This window comes from Nicotiana tomentosiformis, chromosome 1 (assembly GCF_000390325.3).
Source record: "Nicotiana tomentosiformis chromosome 1, ASM39032v3, whole genome shotgun sequence".
NCBI lineage: Eukaryota > Viridiplantae > Streptophyta > Magnoliopsida > Solanales > Solanaceae > Nicotiana > Nicotiana tomentosiformis.
The window spans coordinates 48,414,921-48,431,309 of NC_090812.1; the positions used below are offsets into that span (position 1 = coordinate 48,414,921).

Genomic DNA, 16,389 nt, shown 5'->3' on the forward strand with positions numbered 1-16,389 from the left:
CTTTTTCCTTTCTCTCCTCTTTTTTCATCACATTTTTCTTCTATTTATAGAAAAATAATTTCGGAATTTTCAGATTTTTTTTATTATTATTTTTAATTAAAAAAAAATTTCACTTCCCATTTTTCTTATTTTTTTTAAAAAAAATAATTCTCCACTTTCCTTTACTTTTATTTTTTTAATTTCTCACTTTTTTACTTTTCTTTTTTTATTTCCCACTTACTTTTACTTTTTTTTAAAAAAAATTCAGATACCCTTACTTTTATTTTTTAATTCCAACTTTATTTTACTTTTCATTTTTTAAATTTCCACATTCTTTTACTTTTATTTTTTTTATTAAACAATTTCTACCTACTTTTACTTTTACTTTTTAATGTTATATTTCTACTTTTCTATTTTTTAATTCCCATCCGAAATTTGTTTTAAAAATAATAATAATAATAAATTTTTATTTATTTTCGGTTTTTAATTCATTTTATATAAAAATAATAATAATAATAATAATAATAAAAATAATACTAATAGTAATAATTGACCTTTTTAATTATTAATAATTTCTCTCTCTCTCTCTCTCTCTCTCTCTCTCTCTCTCTCTCTATATATATATATATATATATATATATATATATATATATATATATATATATATATATATATATATATATATATATATATATATATGTGTAATAAAGCTAAAAAAATATATATTAAATTTTAAAAATATTTACATAGTAGAAGGTGATAAAAATTCAAATATAGTCAAAAATTAGGTGCTCACAGTTAGTAAATAAATTTTGTCAATCACTTTTCTCTCTCGCTCTCTTGCTATTATAAAATATTTTCATAATTATTTTTTCTAATTATGTTTTAAAATCAATATTAATATTTATATCTAAGCAAATTATTGATCGAAAAATAAAATTAATAGCCAATGGACCAATCTCACATGGAATACTCATAGCATTTATAGGTTAAATACTAATTTGAATAAAGGACAAAGCCAACTACTTTATCTTTCTTTAATTTTTTTTTCTTTATTTTGTTTTGTTTACATCATAATTGTTTACCTAAAATTTAGCATGATTATATATATATATATATATATATATATATATATATATATATATATATATATATATATATATATATATATATATATATATATATAACGTTCAATTGTATAAAATTCATATCATGAATTTTAGGTCGTATTTGATAACCCAGAAATATTTTAGGTATATATAAAACGTTCAATTGTATAAAATTCATATATAAGGTAAAATATATAAATGTTTGGTATTATTTAATTACACTTTAATTTTAAATTCATATAAGATAAAATTTTAATAATTTTAAAGTCCTAAATATAAGGACCTCTTACTTAATTCAAATAAGGAAAGGTATAATAAGTAATAAATCTTATTAAAATTCAAACTCCTAAATATTAGCTAGAAGAATAATTAAATGACTATTTTGTCTAGTGTGAACTCTATTTTAAAAGGATAAAAAAGGTGAACGCCGTTTCGCTAAGGGTGGTCGTGCTTTGAATATAGTATATATTATATATAGATGTTAGAGGCCGTTTGGATCAGAACAGAATTATTTTGTGACTATCCCTATATATAATTCTAGAATTACAATCTCAATTCTCAAAATTATAATCTCGCATTCATTATGAGATAATAGTATTGTTATAATTTGACCTATGTTGTTGCCGTTTGTTTCTAGGTTTTTGGGGTGTTATTCAAGGAGTTTTATGAATTTGGTAGTGGAAGGGAAATGGACAGGAAGTGGGTTAGATTAGTATCTTTGTTTTTTAATTACAAGAGAGATTAAATTTAGAGTCTAAAATTAAGGCATATCTATTCACGTAAGTGGTTGTATTTTAGGGGGAATTACACAGTAAAAATTGCATGGGGCGTTTTATTTGGTCGCCCCCATTTAACTTATACCCACTTTTTAAAAAAGTTTTAACTTGTACCCACTTTTTAAACAATTCCAGGCCTCTTTCTCCTCCTCCTTCGTTTTCTTCTTCTCCTTCTCCTTCTCCTTCTTCTTCTCCTTCTCCTTCTCCTTCTTCTTCTTCTTCTTCTTTTTCGGGTGACAATAATTTTATATGGTGGTTGTGAATATATTTTTAAGTAGTTTATGATGTTTTACAATGGTGAGTTGTTATGACGCTTTATTTTTTAATATTGCTTATGGTTTCTTCTTCTTCTTTTTCTTAATTGCAAAATGAGTTCATTAGATTTATTATTGTTTTGACAAATTGATGATTGGAGTTTGTTCCTGATGATATTTGGAGGTTATATTTCAAATTTGAGCTCATTTGGAGTAGATTTAGGTATTAGATTGTATATTGGAATGTTATAATTCGAAGAACAAATTTCTGTTTCTGGGCAATTTGCACTTCAGGCCTATTTGGCCTTAAGTGCTTAAAAACGTTGGTTGCACTTCAGACCTTTTGGCCTTAAGTACATTTGAAGTGCAATTTTTCACTTCACACTTATTGGCCTTAAGTGTAGCAAAACGTTTGTTGCACTTCAGACTTTTTGGCCTTAAGTGTATCTGAAGTGTAATTTTTCACTTCAGACTTATTGGCCTTAAGTGTAGCAAAACGTTTGTTGCACTTCAGACCTTTTGGTCTTAAGTGCATGAAGCCATTGGTTACACTTCAGACCTATTTGGCCTAAGTGCATCTGAAGTACAAATTTTTACTTCAGACTTATTGGCATTAAGTGAATAAAAACGTTTGTTGCACTTCAGACTTTTTGGCCTTAAGTTCATCTGAAATGCAATTTTTCATTTTAAACTTATTGTCCTTAAGTGCATCTGAAGTGCAATTTTGCACTTCAGACTTATTAGCATTAAGTGCATGAAACCATTGGTTACACTTCAGACCTATCTGGCCGGCCTTAAGTACATTTGAAGTGTAACTTTTTCACTTCAGACTAATTTTTTTAACTTCAGACACGATAAGTTTGAAGTTGATCGTAAAGTGGGTACGCTTGCAAATTTTTTTACAAAGTGGGTATAGGTTCAATTATGACCTCAAAACCGGATATAGGTGCAAAAACTTCAATTACACATTAATACAACTCACACATATACATTACAACTAAGTGGCCCATATTTAACTTTGCAAAGTTGTAGCCCAAAAATAATATGCTAAGATTCAACATTCAACTCCAAATAGGTTCTCCACTTTGCAAAGTTGTATTCCAAAAATAATAGGTTAAGATTCAATATCAACTCCAAATAAGTTCTCGAATTCCTATTTAATTTTTTAAAAAAATACTCAAGCTTTCAATCTAATCTTCGAATTAGTAATTGTGACTTAAACATTAGTTCTACAAACCAAATCCATTTGGGTGGTAAAAATTAGATTTTAAAGATAATCTACCATTGTTGAACAAGCTTAAATAAGTGCGTGTAAGTTTCAAATCTGGCTTTATGAGAAATTTGGAGTGGATGTTGTTTAGACTTATTAGAAATAGTATAAGGAGGTTGTATACAAAATTTGAAGTCATTTAATGAAGATTTGGACTGGTCCACCATTGTTGAACAAGCTTAAATAAATGAGTTTAAATTTCGAATCTGGTCTTGTGAGAAATTTAGAGTTGGATATTAGTTAGACTTGCTAGAAATAGTATAAGGAGGTTGTATATAAAATTTGAAGTCATTTAATGGAGATTTTGACTGGTTTTGAATAAGAATTGCAACCGAAAATCTTGAAAGAAGTTCGTCTACAAATGCTTGTATGAGCGTGTATAAAAGTGTGTAATATTGTATAAAAGGTGTTTATACATCCATATACAATATTATACAAAAAATGATTTAGTTTTCTTCCTTGAGCCTCTTCTGAAATGTAACTCAAATCTAGCTCAAATCCACTGCAAATCACTTCACATTTAAGTTTTGAACTCCTCTTGATATTTTTAATCAATTGGAGTAACACCCAATCAAAATAACTAACAAAATCTAAAATTCCAAATCTAATATTTAACTCAAAAATTAAAAAACTAAATTGTGAATAGTCTCAAAAGCCACAAGGCTCTAGAACAAAAAATTTCTTAGTTTTTGCAGGAAGTTTTTCTTGTCGTAATATAAAATGAAATGGGTAATTTGATCAACTACATTTAACTCCATAGCTTTTAGAAGCAGTGGTTGTCAGAAAACATATTTTGAAATAGGAGTTGGCAGCTGATGCTTTTGCTAGTGCTTTTAAAATATGTATAATATGGGCTAGGTTGTGTAAAACTTAAAAATATGGGCTATTTTTTGTTAATGTGTGAAGTCACGTGTATTTTCTTGTAATTCTTTCTATATTTAAAAAGTAGTACGATGTAGAGTAAGTAAAAATTTCAACGGTCGCCCCCATTTAACCTATATCCATATTTTTAAAATTACTTAACCTATACCCTAATTTTGACAACTTGAGATCAATCGTCGCCTCTTCTTCTTCCTTCCGCTACCTATGCGCTCCTTTCTTCCTCCTATTCTTCTTTTCTCTCTCAAACACATGAGACTCTTTGTAAGTATTATTAATTGAATATGAAGTACACAGTGTTTTAGTACTAAGGTATGAGTTTTGAATTAAAATCACCATTGAAAAAACTTGAAAACTCAAACCATTAATTGAGATGTTGAAGATATAATCTTGAAATCATCTAGATATTTTAAATATGGAGTTGAATGAACGTACACCAACATTGATTTGAAGATTTGAACTAGAAGTACAAAGCAAGAAACTCCATTAAATCTGTTTGAGGCTCGAGTTCAAATTTTTGAAGATTTTGCTACTTCAATTTAAGGTTTGTTAATTCAAAATTATTTGACTGGAACTCTTGGACCTACGTTACTTCTTGGAAATGTGATTGGACATTGTCCGGAAGCGTGAAACTCGAAGAAGCATATGGGACTCAATTATTGAATGTCTTCAAAGATACGAGTCTGAAGTTTGGAATTGCAGGGCCAAACTTCAGACATTACCAGGTTAAACTATGTCTGAAGTTGCAACTATCAGGCGAGACTTCAGAAAAAATTATATGAAATTCAAATATAACAAGCTAATTTTGTTTGAAGTTTGCACTACAAACTGAAGAACTTCAGACTAATTTGTCTGAAGTTTGCACTATGAACTGAAATTTTTCCGATTACCTTTGTAAGTCATGCCAAACTTCAGGCGAAAATATTTGAAATTTTGCTTTAATAAGGCTACACTTCAGGGGAAAAAATTATGAAGTTCAAACTTTAGACATACACAATTGAAGCTTTACAACAGAGTCTGTGCACTAAGGCACTGATGGTTGTTCTGTTGTTTGAACTTTGCCTAATTACCTTTGCAAGTCAGGCCAAATTTCAGGCAAAAATATCTGAAGTTTTGCTTTGATAAAGCCACACTTTAGACAAAAAAATTTTGAAGTTCAAACTTTAGACATAAATTTTTGCTACTTCAGACCCGTATATCTGAAGTTATCCAAAAAGCGAGTAGACTTGTAAGATTTTATGCAAAGCGGGTATAAGTTCAGTGTTGACCCCAAAACTAGATATAGATGCAAATACCGGTTGAGTAATTATTAGAAATTGTTTACTTAAAGTGTCTTACATAAAAGTATATCGTCATGTGGTGTAAAAAAAATTGGAGAAATAGAAGAAAGAAAATGGAGAACAAATTCACTTGTACTTGGTGTTTCTTAACACAATAAATGCATACACGTCTTTAAATATACTCTTGTTACTAAATTATATTTAATTAATTAAATAATTAATATATATATTTATCTTAATTTATAATTTAATATAATTTGATGTAAATAAATAATTAGTATAGGTTGATGTAAACAGATAAGTTTTTATCCAAATTGATTAAGCCAGCAGGTTTTAAATTTTATAAGTATTTATTTTTTTCCTTCTTTCTCCCTCACCACTTTCCCGAAAATCCCCATCCCGTTTTTTGGAAAATTCAACTCTGCACAGTCCAACACTTTCCATTGCTTCACCATTTTTGAGCGTTGGCGCCAAATTCATCAGCCCAAATTGCCCTCCAAAATCCTTATCTTATCTCTCTACAAAATAAAACCCTTCAAACCCAGACGAAAATTCTAAGAGCTTCCTCCGGAGATATCACTTACACTGAGGGATGTAGTTGTGACTTGTGAGCTCCATTTCTACAACTCGACCCGCCACTGATCCACTTGTATATTTTTAAAGATTTGCTGGATCAGCGGAGAGTGGAGGTGTAAAAATGGGTCTCACGCTGAAAATTGCCATGTTAATATCCCAAATTCATTCCCTTGTTTTCCTGTCAGGTGTAATATTCTCTTTTATTTAACTCTCTACTACCTATCTCATTATATTGTGGTGATTATCCTTATTGAGCGCTTTTTTAGGTTCCAAATTACCTTTCATGAACTTGAAATGCTATGCTCAACTCAAAATATGCATAGGCTAGAAAATATAATTTATTGAAAGATGTGCACTATCACATTGTTAGTTCTGTTTACAGTTTATGGGCGTTCCTGTTTGTCATATTAAAAATTAGTTGTAACTAGCTGTCAAGAACATCTGTTTGGTTCTTCAATTTACCCTCTCTGGCTTTTTGTTGTTTTGGAGGATTTAACCTGAACTAGCCTTTTCAAATTCCCTTTGTCTGAATAAATTTCCACCATTTCATGTATTGGTGGTCTCGTAATGATGCTGACCTTCGTGAAGATCATGAAAGCTCTTCCACAAAGTCTAGTACATGTTGTATTGCTGGGAACTGACGACCATAACTATCGATAAATATTCTTTCTCTTTTCCTGTTTACGATTAAAGTTCATAAGCTTCATGCTGATTTTGTCATTATCTTTTCTGAATGTATAAGGATCAGGTTGAGATATAATTTATAATTAAAGGTGGAGTGCACCTGACCTTCAGTATTGCTAAGTAGCCCAATACATTCGAAACTAATCACCTGCTTTGAGATCCTATTAATAAATTTTACCCAGGCTTCTGTTGTTTTGTACAAGTTTATTCAGTTATGTTGATATTTGCCAAAACTAAGCAATATGAGCACAACAACCTCCAATCCCACTCTCAAGAAACCTTTTAGTTACAAGTGAAGTTAAAATAAAAGGAAATATAAAGAATGAGTTGAAAGCGTAGGAAAAGTAAGAGTTTATATGTAAGATTAGGCAAATGTATGTGACAAAGCGCTCAGATTATATCTAATCTATCTGAACATATGCTTATGATATTTCTGTTCATTCAGCCTATGATTTATGAATTTCTCTTCATTCAGTTTATGATTGCCCTCTTTATGTATTTAGACTAAGATTTAGCAGAACTGGATATTTTTCTGCAACAGCCCGTATAATCAAGCAACATTGGGCTAATCCTTGGTGTTGTAGATACATTATAAAAAAATCCATTGAGAGGAAGCAAGTAATGTCAAATTCCACTGCAAATTGTTGTTTATTCATTCATTAAATTTTCTGGTTCATAGGAAGTAGAAGAAAATGCAGACAGAACAGAGTTTTATTTCCTACTCCTTATTTTTCAGATACTCAACAAAGGTAGCAATGTAAGAATCATGAAGCTGTCTATCTCCAAATATGGCAGCAGCTTCTCTTGCTCTAGCTCTAAGCTCTTCACCATCTTCAGAAACCATGGCGTATGTTAATGCCTTGGCTATCTCCTTTCTGGTAAATGACCCATTATCTTCCTTTCTCTCTACTTCAATTGCCATTCCTTTTTCCACTAACAATCTTGCATTCAACCCCTGATCATACACAAATGGCAGAGCAACAAGAACATGCCCATGTTGTAGAGTTTCTACGGTAGAACTTAGGCCTGCTTGAGTTAGAGTACCCCCAATACAAGGATGTGCCAGAATTTCCTTCTGTGGGGCCCATCCAATGTGCACCACTCCTTTCTCTGCAGTGGTCAACCCAAATCTTGCTGGCAAAGGATCCACTTCATCTGAACTCCAACTGGGCTTCTGTAGTATCCATATAAATGGTAGCCTAGAAAGCTCAAGCCCATAAGCTATTTCATCGACTTGCTCTTTACTAGGTTTACACTCGCTTCCAAATCCCACAAATAAAACCGATCCAGCCTTCTGTTGATTGAGCCATTTGAAGATTCTCTGCCACGATTGATCGCCATTGAAGTTTTCTCCTCCTAGTGATGATGTTTCAGGTGGTAGTAATCCAACTGGAATAGTAGGCTTAGAGATGAGTTTGTGCACCGCTTCCAAGTAATCACCTTCGAATTCCTTGCAACTTCGTAAAGCCATAGCTCGACATGTACGCAATATTTTGGCTGAACGTTGAGCGTAAGATAACCCTGAGGCGTCTTCTACGAAAGATGAGGAGAAAAGCTCTAATGCTTCATAACTCCGGTAAGCCAAAGTTGATGAAAATTCCAGCATCTCAGAAGCAGGTGAGGTGAGACTTTCCGGAATAGGTCCTGAAGCTCTTGCTGCAATCAAGAAAGCTCTTGAAGCAGCTGAGAAAATACTGAGGTGAATCATAGGGATATCATAAGCTTCAGCAATCTCAACTATCCAATATTGGAAGAAGTCAACAATAATCCAATCAGGCTTTTTATCTGCAATGAATTGTTTGATGGGTTCTTGGAGTAGATCATAAGCTGCTTTCAAGTACTGAATTTTTTCTAATGGTAGATCAACAGAAGCTTCTGCATCTTCAGGCAAAAGACTCTTGTCATCAAGAGTTGGCAATGGAAATTCCACTAATTTCACAAGGTGTGTCAGGTTAGGAGGAACTTTAGGGAGTCTTTTGATATTCTTGGGAGTAGATATGAATGATACATGAACTCCTCCTACCCTGGCTAAGGCTATGGAGAAATTGAAAAATGGAATAAGGTGACCAAATGCAGACCAGGGTAGCATTACTACATGAACATCATTCTTTCTGATCATTTTAGCTGAATTCATATGTATGCTCTCTCAATTACACTGTTTGTATGAACGAGAAAGCAAAGAAGATAATAGCTTTTATATTGGCAAATTAAAGCTTCCTTGAAAGTTTGTTGTACGAGGTTGGATCATGCATTTTCATGAATGTGCATGGGAAGGATAAGAAGTACAACGTTGACCTAGGATCTTGTTTGGCAGTATGGGTAACAAGATGGATTGCCTTTGCTTGCTAATTCAGCCACTGAGTTTTAAAGCAAAGTTTTTCTTGAAAAGAAAACGAATGCACCCCCCCCCCCCCCCCCCAAAAAAAAAAAATCATACGAAATTTATTTTATTGAGGTCTTACACAATAATGTCTCTATTTCAATCTCAGTTTTACTTATTCTTTTTAATTCGTTTTTTTTAAAATTTAAATGGCTACAAAGATAAAGTTGCAAAATTTACAGTAAATATATATATACAAGGATGTGCTAGAATTTCCTTCTGTGGTGCCCAACCAATGTAATTTAATCTTGCATTAAATTATACATATATTATTATTTTTAGTTTATGTAGTAGGGTGAGCGGCTATTTGATTTAATAATACTTGTCTGTTTTCCTCCGCCCAAATCCAGCAGGTAGTGGATTCACTTCACCTGAACTCCAACTGGGCTTCTGTAGTATCCATATGAATGGTATTTCATCTAGATTCGGTTCCAAACCCAACAAATAAGACTGACCCGGGCTTCTCTTGATCGAGCCATTTGAAGATATTATTCAAAGATTGATCGTAATTGACCAAGTTTGTTGATGGAATAAGGCAATCAAATCCAAAACATGGTAGCACTACTACATATGTCATTTTTGTACGCATTTAGCTGAATTCGTACATATACTCTCTCAATAACACTTATATTTGTATGAAGGAGAAAGCCAAGAAGCTGATAACTGTTATATTAGCTGTCCAATCTTCCTTAGAAGCTTGGAGTTGGATCATGTATTAAACAGATGAGGGAATACCGAGAAACAACGTAACTTCCCATGGATTTTATTTGCAGCAAAATAGATTACGTTACTTGCACATTCAATCATTGATTTTAAATTAATCAAAGTTTTGTTTGGGAGATTCAAACCGCAAATCAGATTTTTTTATAAATACAAAACCGCAATCAGATACATATAGGTGAATGAACCGGCTTGCCACTTGCCAGCAAATAACGGGAACAGAACCCGTCTCTATCCCTCTTTTTTAATCTCCTGCATTTGACATATGTCCTAGTGTTAGATGCACTCGGTTGAACTCCTGACATAATGCCCTTGAAAACAAGACATTAGATTCATGTGATGAGAAAACAAGTTAGTTGTAGCATTTAAGTGTACTAGTTTATTTAGGATACGCGATTTGCGTGTACGCTATATATATCAATTAAGATGAAATTATAAAACATCACATAAATATTATTTAACTATGCATAATATGATGTGCTATTATTAAGTGTCATGTTGAATGTATCTTTAGATTTGATATTCAATTAAACCTTTATATGTATGAAAAACTATCGATTTAAACGAGTCAAGTAACAATATGCCATTATATGGCAATGGCATATGTCAAAGTCGGGAGAAGAAAGAAAAAAAAAAGTGGGATAGAGATGGCTTTTGTTCCCCGTTCACTTTGGCAAGTCTCGGTTCCTTCACCTGTATATTTTGTTACTAGTACTAGGTTTGAATATCCCAAATAATTAGTGATTGAATCTGCACGCGACGCAACCTTTTTTATTCATGCATGGGAATTACTAGGTTAATTTATTGGTATTCCCACTCTTGGTATTCCCACACGCAATCAGATACATATAGGTGTGGGAATACTAATAAATTAACCTTTTTTATTCATGCATGAATTACTAGGAAAATACGCTACTAACATATATATATATATATAAGGGCTGTATCCTTATCTTTCTCATTCACACAAATAGTGGAATTAAGAGAGTTAATAACTAGCAACAAAAATGAGTAAGAGTGATGTTCATGTAGTAATGCTACAATGGTCTGCATTTGGTCACCTTATTCCATTTTTCAATCTCTCCATATCCTTAGCCAAAGTAGGAGGAATTCATGTCTCATTCATATCCACTTCCAGAAATATCAAAAGACTCCCTAAAGTTCCCCCAAACTTAGCACACCTTGTAAAACTAGTGGAATTTCCAATGCCAACTCTTGACGACAAGAGTCTTTTGCCTGAAGATGTTGAAGCTACTTCTGATCTTCCTAATTATTTAGAACAACTCCAGTACTTGAAAGCAGCTTATGATCTTCTCCAAGAACCAATCGAACAGTTCATTGCAGATAAAAAACCTGATTGGATTATTGTCGATTTCGCCCAATATTGGATAGTTGAGTTTGCTGAAACTCGCGATATACCTTTAATTTACTTTAGTATTTTTCCTGCTGCTGCAGTAGGTTTTTCAATTGCTGCATCAGCTACAGACAAGTCAGTAGTTGAAAGTTTCACCTCACCAGCGTCTGAGATGCTGCAAGTTCCGTCGTCGACTTTGTGTTACCGGAGGTATGAGGCATTAGAGATTATGTCCTCATGTTTTGAAGAAGACGCCTCAGGGGTGTCATATGCCCAATCGTGGAGCCGATATAATTTTTGCATGTCAAGCCATGGCTATACGAGGTTGCCAAGAATTTGATGGTGAGTATTTGGATGCGGTACATAAAGTCATTGACAAGCCTGCTATTCCAGTTGGATTATTACCACCCGCTGAAACGTCAAGAAACTGCAGCTTCAATTACGAAGATGATGATCAGTCAATATTATGGCAGGAAATGTTCAAATGGCTCGATCAACAGAAGCCCATGTCAGTTTTATTCGTTGGGTTTGGAAGCGAAATGGAACCGAGTAAAGACCAAGTGGATGAAATAGCATATGGGCTTGAGCTCTCTGGGCGACCATTCATATGGATACTACAGAAGAGTAGTTGGATGATTAATTCAGATCCTTTGCCTACAAGTTTTGGATTGAGAAGAGGGGAAAAATTAGGGGTGGTGCACATTGGATGGGCCCCACAAAAGGAAATTTTAGCACATCCTTGTATTGGGTTTACTCTAAATCATGGAGGGTGGGGTTCTGTTGCAGAAAGTCTGCAACATGGTCATGTTCTTGTTCTTCTGCCATTAATGTATGATCAAGGCCTAAATGCAAGAATGTTAGTAGAAAAAGGACTGGGAGTTGAAGTGGAGAGAAATGAAGAAGATGGTTCATTTACTAGAAATGATATATCTAACGCGTTGACATACGCCATGGTTTCTAAAGAAAGTGAAGAGCTCAGGGCAAGAACAACAAAAGCTACTTCTATTTTTGGAGATAGGAAGTTGCATGATTCTTACATTGCTAGCTTTATTGAGTATCTGAAAACTAATAGGAATAAATCTGTGCCTTAAAATCATTAGTCTTTGGTACTCCAAGCAATTAATCATGTTTAGTCTGCTTCTTTTTCCACTTCTGTAACTTTTTATTGATATTAATAAAAGTACATTGCAGAGCAATTGATGGGGTAAAAATTTACTTGTTTCCTCTCAGATAATTGATTTGGAACTATGTTTACTACTACACTATAAGGTTAGTACTCGATCAGTTATTAGAAAGTATGTTTCCTTTAATTATAGTAATAATTTTATGGAAAAATGACACTGCCGCTGTAAAAATAATAGCCGAAAAAATGTATAAAAGTTATATATTTTTTGTATATATATACATTCTGTATGTTATATACAAAAATTATACAAGTTTTATATACGTTTTCGGCTACCATATAAATAGTTTCTGGGGCGGGCTAAAAGTGATAATACCAACGTCCAACTATTGTTATAGATGAGCCCACGAGATTGAAGTAAGGGGTTATCTTTCAACAAAAGTTGAATATATTGGGACACGTAGTAACTACTGCCTAACTGAAACGACCAAGAACAAACCACTTTTGACTTTCTTCCCCCAATTTTGCCACTTTTACATCCATTTCACTTTTCAACAACAGGAATAATGTAATTCACATATACCTAATATGGTGGAAAATCATATATCTTGCTTTTATAGTTTCTTGTGTCATGTCATAATTCATCATATTGAAGTTGATATGTTTCTAATAGAGTCTATATCCTACGTAAGTGTTTGTATGGTAAAACTTTACCAGCACCTATTCTAGTTTCGAACTTTGCCTATATATACCACTTTTTTGTATTTGTACCAAAACAACAAAGCAACTCCATTCACCATATTCCAGCTAAATAATAGAGTGGTTGTGTAGAGCTCAAGTGAACTACCAAAACATTAATTTACTTCACTCCTTTCTTCCATGGTAAAGTGCAGATTGTAATTCATTTTATCTTTTACACCAAATCCTGGCTCTAAAAAAGCAATTCTTCACCTTCAAAATGTTCTCATGTGTGATTGTCCTAGAAAATGTTCATGCAAAGACCAATTCTGAGTCCAGACTCTAGAAATATGCCATTATAATTGCTTTTTCCTTAATTGTGTTTACTTTCCTAAAAAATGTTCGAAATCATATCTTGCTATATTTATTTATTAATAATCCGGATACATGCTAACTCTCACCATCTAACGGCTAGGGTTCGAAATCATATCTTGCTTTATTATATTCTTGCAGATGGCGAAGACGGATTGGTTGCTATTAGTCCTTATGGGAGTGGTGTTTTCAAGTATAGAGAGAGGAGAGGGAAGAAAGACAAGTGAGTTAACATACTCAGCAATAAAGTGCAGAAAGCACAGTGCATCCATAAAAGATTTTGGAGGAATAGGAGATGGAAAAACACTCAACACAAAGGCATTTCAGAAAGCAGTGAATCAACTGAGCCAATATGCATCAGATGGTGGAGCTCAGCTAGTTATCCCTGCTGGTCACTGGCTCACTGCTAGTTTCAATCTTACTAGCCATTTCACTCTTTTTCTTCACAAGGATGCTCTTCTTCTTGCTTCTCAGGTACTAGGTACTATTCATATTTTCAATAATCTTTACCAGAGTTTCATAAAATAGTTAGTAGAATATATATATGTATTTCAATTTTGATTTATTTCTTGTATTGGAATTTCAAAGTTCTAAACTAGACAAGAAAATTTGTTGTGAAAAAGAAAAAGTAAATATTAAAGTGTCTACACCACTCTCTCTCGCCATCCCTACTCTAACCAATAAACTAAAGGCACATAATGAAGATAGGTTGCCAAACCACAACTAGGGATGGCAATGGGGCTGCGGTGGCGGGGCGGGTTCAGTCTTAACCCACAAAAATTCAACCCGCCCCGCCCCCGCAAAACAATTTTTTTTTTGTTTTCACCCGCTTAAACTTTCTTCAACTTTTTTTGTCTTTTTGCATTTAGATTTTTTTTTATCCCATGACAAGAGATCTTACTTTTCAAAATGGTTTTCGACAACTGTAGAAAACTTGATGGACTATGATTTGCAATCATTGCGATATATACTGTAATTGTAGTAATTAGCATTGAAATTAAGTTGCACTCTAATAATTATATACTGGAATATTCCACGTTGGTCAACTTTTCCTAAGTTGTGTTACCACAAAATCTTATAATTTCTTGGGCTGCTAGTCACAGGACTAACGATTTTCACCTACAGGGGTTGTTTGAATAATATTTCGAAATAACCTTTTAGAAATAAGCTTTTGGATATTTATTGTTTTAAAAATTTTGCCCCAGGAAAAAAAAAAAAAAAAACTTCTGATAAGTGTCAAGGTACACACATTTTGGAAAGAACCATTCCACCATCCAAGTGACAAATCGACAGGATCTCCACAACCGCAACCAACATATAACCCACATCACCCCGCATGGTCTCTAACCCGCACCACCTCATTGTCGTCCCTAACCACAACTGCTTTGAAGCGGCCGTCGATAGGGCGGCCGGGCCAAGCCGAGTCAAAAAAGAGTTGACAACTCAAAGTTCATGTTCATTGCTATTAATAAGAGTGTCATTTAATTGGTTCAGGAAATAAACCAGTGGCCCCTGATAGACCCCTTACCATCCTATGGTCATGGGAGGGATGCACCAGGAGGCAGGTATATCAGTCTCATTTTTGGTACTAACCTCACAGATGTCATCATCACAGGTAACTAAAGTCTTACTATATCCACATTAAAAATGAATAAATTTATGTTCTATCTTTCAACATTTTAAAAAGAGACTTGTCTTTTCTGCATGATTAGGTGAGAATGGGACAATAGATGGGCAGGGTGCTGTCTGGTGGCAACAATTTCACAGGAAAAAGCTAAAATACACAAGACCTTACTTGATTGAACTCATGCATTCTAATAAAATTCAGATATCAAATCTAACCCTTGTCAACTCTCCTTCTTGGAATATCCATCCCGTTTATAGCAGGTTTAATTTATCAGCCAAATCTACATTATTTTACATGTTGATTATTTAGTTTGTTAAACTTTATCATTATCTCATGCTTCTGAAATTTCAGCAATATCATTATCCAAGGCCTCACTATTTTAGCACCTGTAACATCCCCAAACACTGATGGAATCGACCCAGGTCCTTTTTTTTTTCTTTTTCTAAAAGCATTTTAATAAAACAAGTCAAGGAAACTCATCTAATCAATTCTTCTTATTTCTCAAAAATTGCAGATTCTTGCACAAATATAAGACTAGAGGACAACTACATTGTATCTGGAGATGACTGTGTAGCAGTGAAAAGTGGCTGGGATGAATATGGTATAAAATATGGAATGCCAACAAGTCATCTGATCATCAGACGTCTCACTTGCATTTCACCTTACAGTGCAGCAATAGCATTAGGAAGTGAAATGTCAGGCGGAATTCAAGATGTGAGAGTTCAAGACATTATAGCCATCAACACAGAATCAGGGGTAAGGATAAAGACAGCCGTGGGACGAGGCGGGTTCGTCAAAGATGTATATGTCAAGGGGATGAAACTGCACACCATAAAATGGGTATTTTGGATGACAGGTAACTATGGTTCACACGCTGACACTCACTGGGATCCTAAAGCCTTACCAGAGATAAAAGGGATCAATTACCGGGATGTGGTGGCTGAGAACGTGTCAATGGCCGCCCAGCTAGAGGGGTTGTCCGGGGATCCTTTCACTGGAATCTGCATGTCCAATGTGACAATTGGTTTAGCAAAGAAGGCCAAGAAATATCCATGGACTTGCACTAATATTGAAGGAATTAGCAGCAGTGTGCAACCTCCACCTTGTCAGTTGCTAGCTGATCAGGGCCCAAAGAAGAGTAGGAGGATGTGTGATTTTCCTACAGAAAGTTTACCCATAGATAACATAGAGATGCAAAGATGTTCTTATAGATTGAATTACTGATAAGCTTTCCTTACATGTACCAGTTTTATAATTTTAGTGAACTATCAGTACTTTTCATGGCTACTTATAGAATTCCCACTCAATTTTATGCTACAAATACAAGG

At 33.6% G+C, this 16,389-nt stretch overlaps 2 protein-coding genes, 1 long non-coding RNA gene and 1 pseudogene across 3 annotated transcripts; 3 read left to right on the top strand and 1 right to left on the bottom strand.

The window, feature by feature from the left end:
- The first annotated feature begins 5,939 nt into the window (after window positions 1–5,939).
- On the top strand, window positions 5,940–7,885 carry LOC138896832 (uncharacterized). Its single transcript, XR_011410245.1, has 3 exons — window positions 5,940–6,308; window positions 7,544–7,685; window positions 7,784–7,885. It is a non-coding gene; the product is annotated as an uncharacterized lncRNA (long non-coding RNA).
- On the bottom strand, window positions 6,541–10,019 carry LOC104115456 (putative UDP-rhamnose:rhamnosyltransferase 1). Its single transcript, XM_009626098.4, has 2 exons — window positions 9,643–10,019; window positions 6,541–8,918 (listed from the first exon to the last, which is right to left on the bottom strand). Exons 1-2 carry the CDS (start codon window positions 9,774–9,776, stop codon window positions 7,526–7,528), a joined length of 1,527 nt encoding a protein of 508 aa, XP_009624393.2. The 5' UTR covers window positions 9,777–10,019; the 3' UTR covers window positions 6,541–7,525.
- An 895-nt stretch (window positions 10,020–10,914) lies between these two features.
- LOC104115452 (putative UDP-rhamnose:rhamnosyltransferase 1) lies at window positions 10,915–12,352 on the top strand (annotated as a pseudogene).
- An 806-nt stretch (window positions 12,353–13,158) lies between these two features.
- On the top strand, window positions 13,159–16,348 carry LOC104115440 (probable polygalacturonase). Its single transcript, XM_009626078.4, has 6 exons — window positions 13,159–13,266; window positions 13,576–13,908; window positions 14,929–15,049; window positions 15,147–15,321; window positions 15,413–15,483; window positions 15,576–16,348. The coding sequence occupies exons 1-6, from the start codon at window positions 13,264–13,266 to the stop codon at window positions 16,283–16,285; spliced, it is 1,413 nt and encodes a 470-aa protein (XP_009624373.1). The 5' UTR covers window positions 13,159–13,263; the 3' UTR covers window positions 16,286–16,348.
- The last annotated feature ends 41 nt before the right edge of the window (window positions 16,349–16,389 follow it).

What these genes read in the sequence shown, in the direction of transcription:
- LOC104115456 (XM_009626098.4), bottom strand. Translation starts at nt 9,776, where the DNA reads ATGCGTACAAAAATGACATATGTAGTAGTGCTACCATGTTTTGGATTT. An exon ending in CTCGATCAAGAGAAGCCCGG is followed by an intron (nt 8,919 to 9,642) that starts GTCAGTCTTATT and finishes TAAAATGATCAG; the next exon opens with AAAGAATGATGTTCATGTAG.
- LOC104115440 (XM_009626078.4), top strand. An exon ending in ATCCATCCCGTTTATAGCAG is followed by an intron (nt 15,322 to 15,412) that starts GTTTAATTTATC and finishes CTGAAATTTCAG; the next exon opens with CAATATCATTATCCAAGGCC. An exon ending in CACTGATGGAATCGACCCAG is followed by an intron (nt 15,484 to 15,575) that starts GTCCTTTTTTTT and finishes CAAAAATTGCAG; the next exon opens with ATTCTTGCACAAATATAAGA.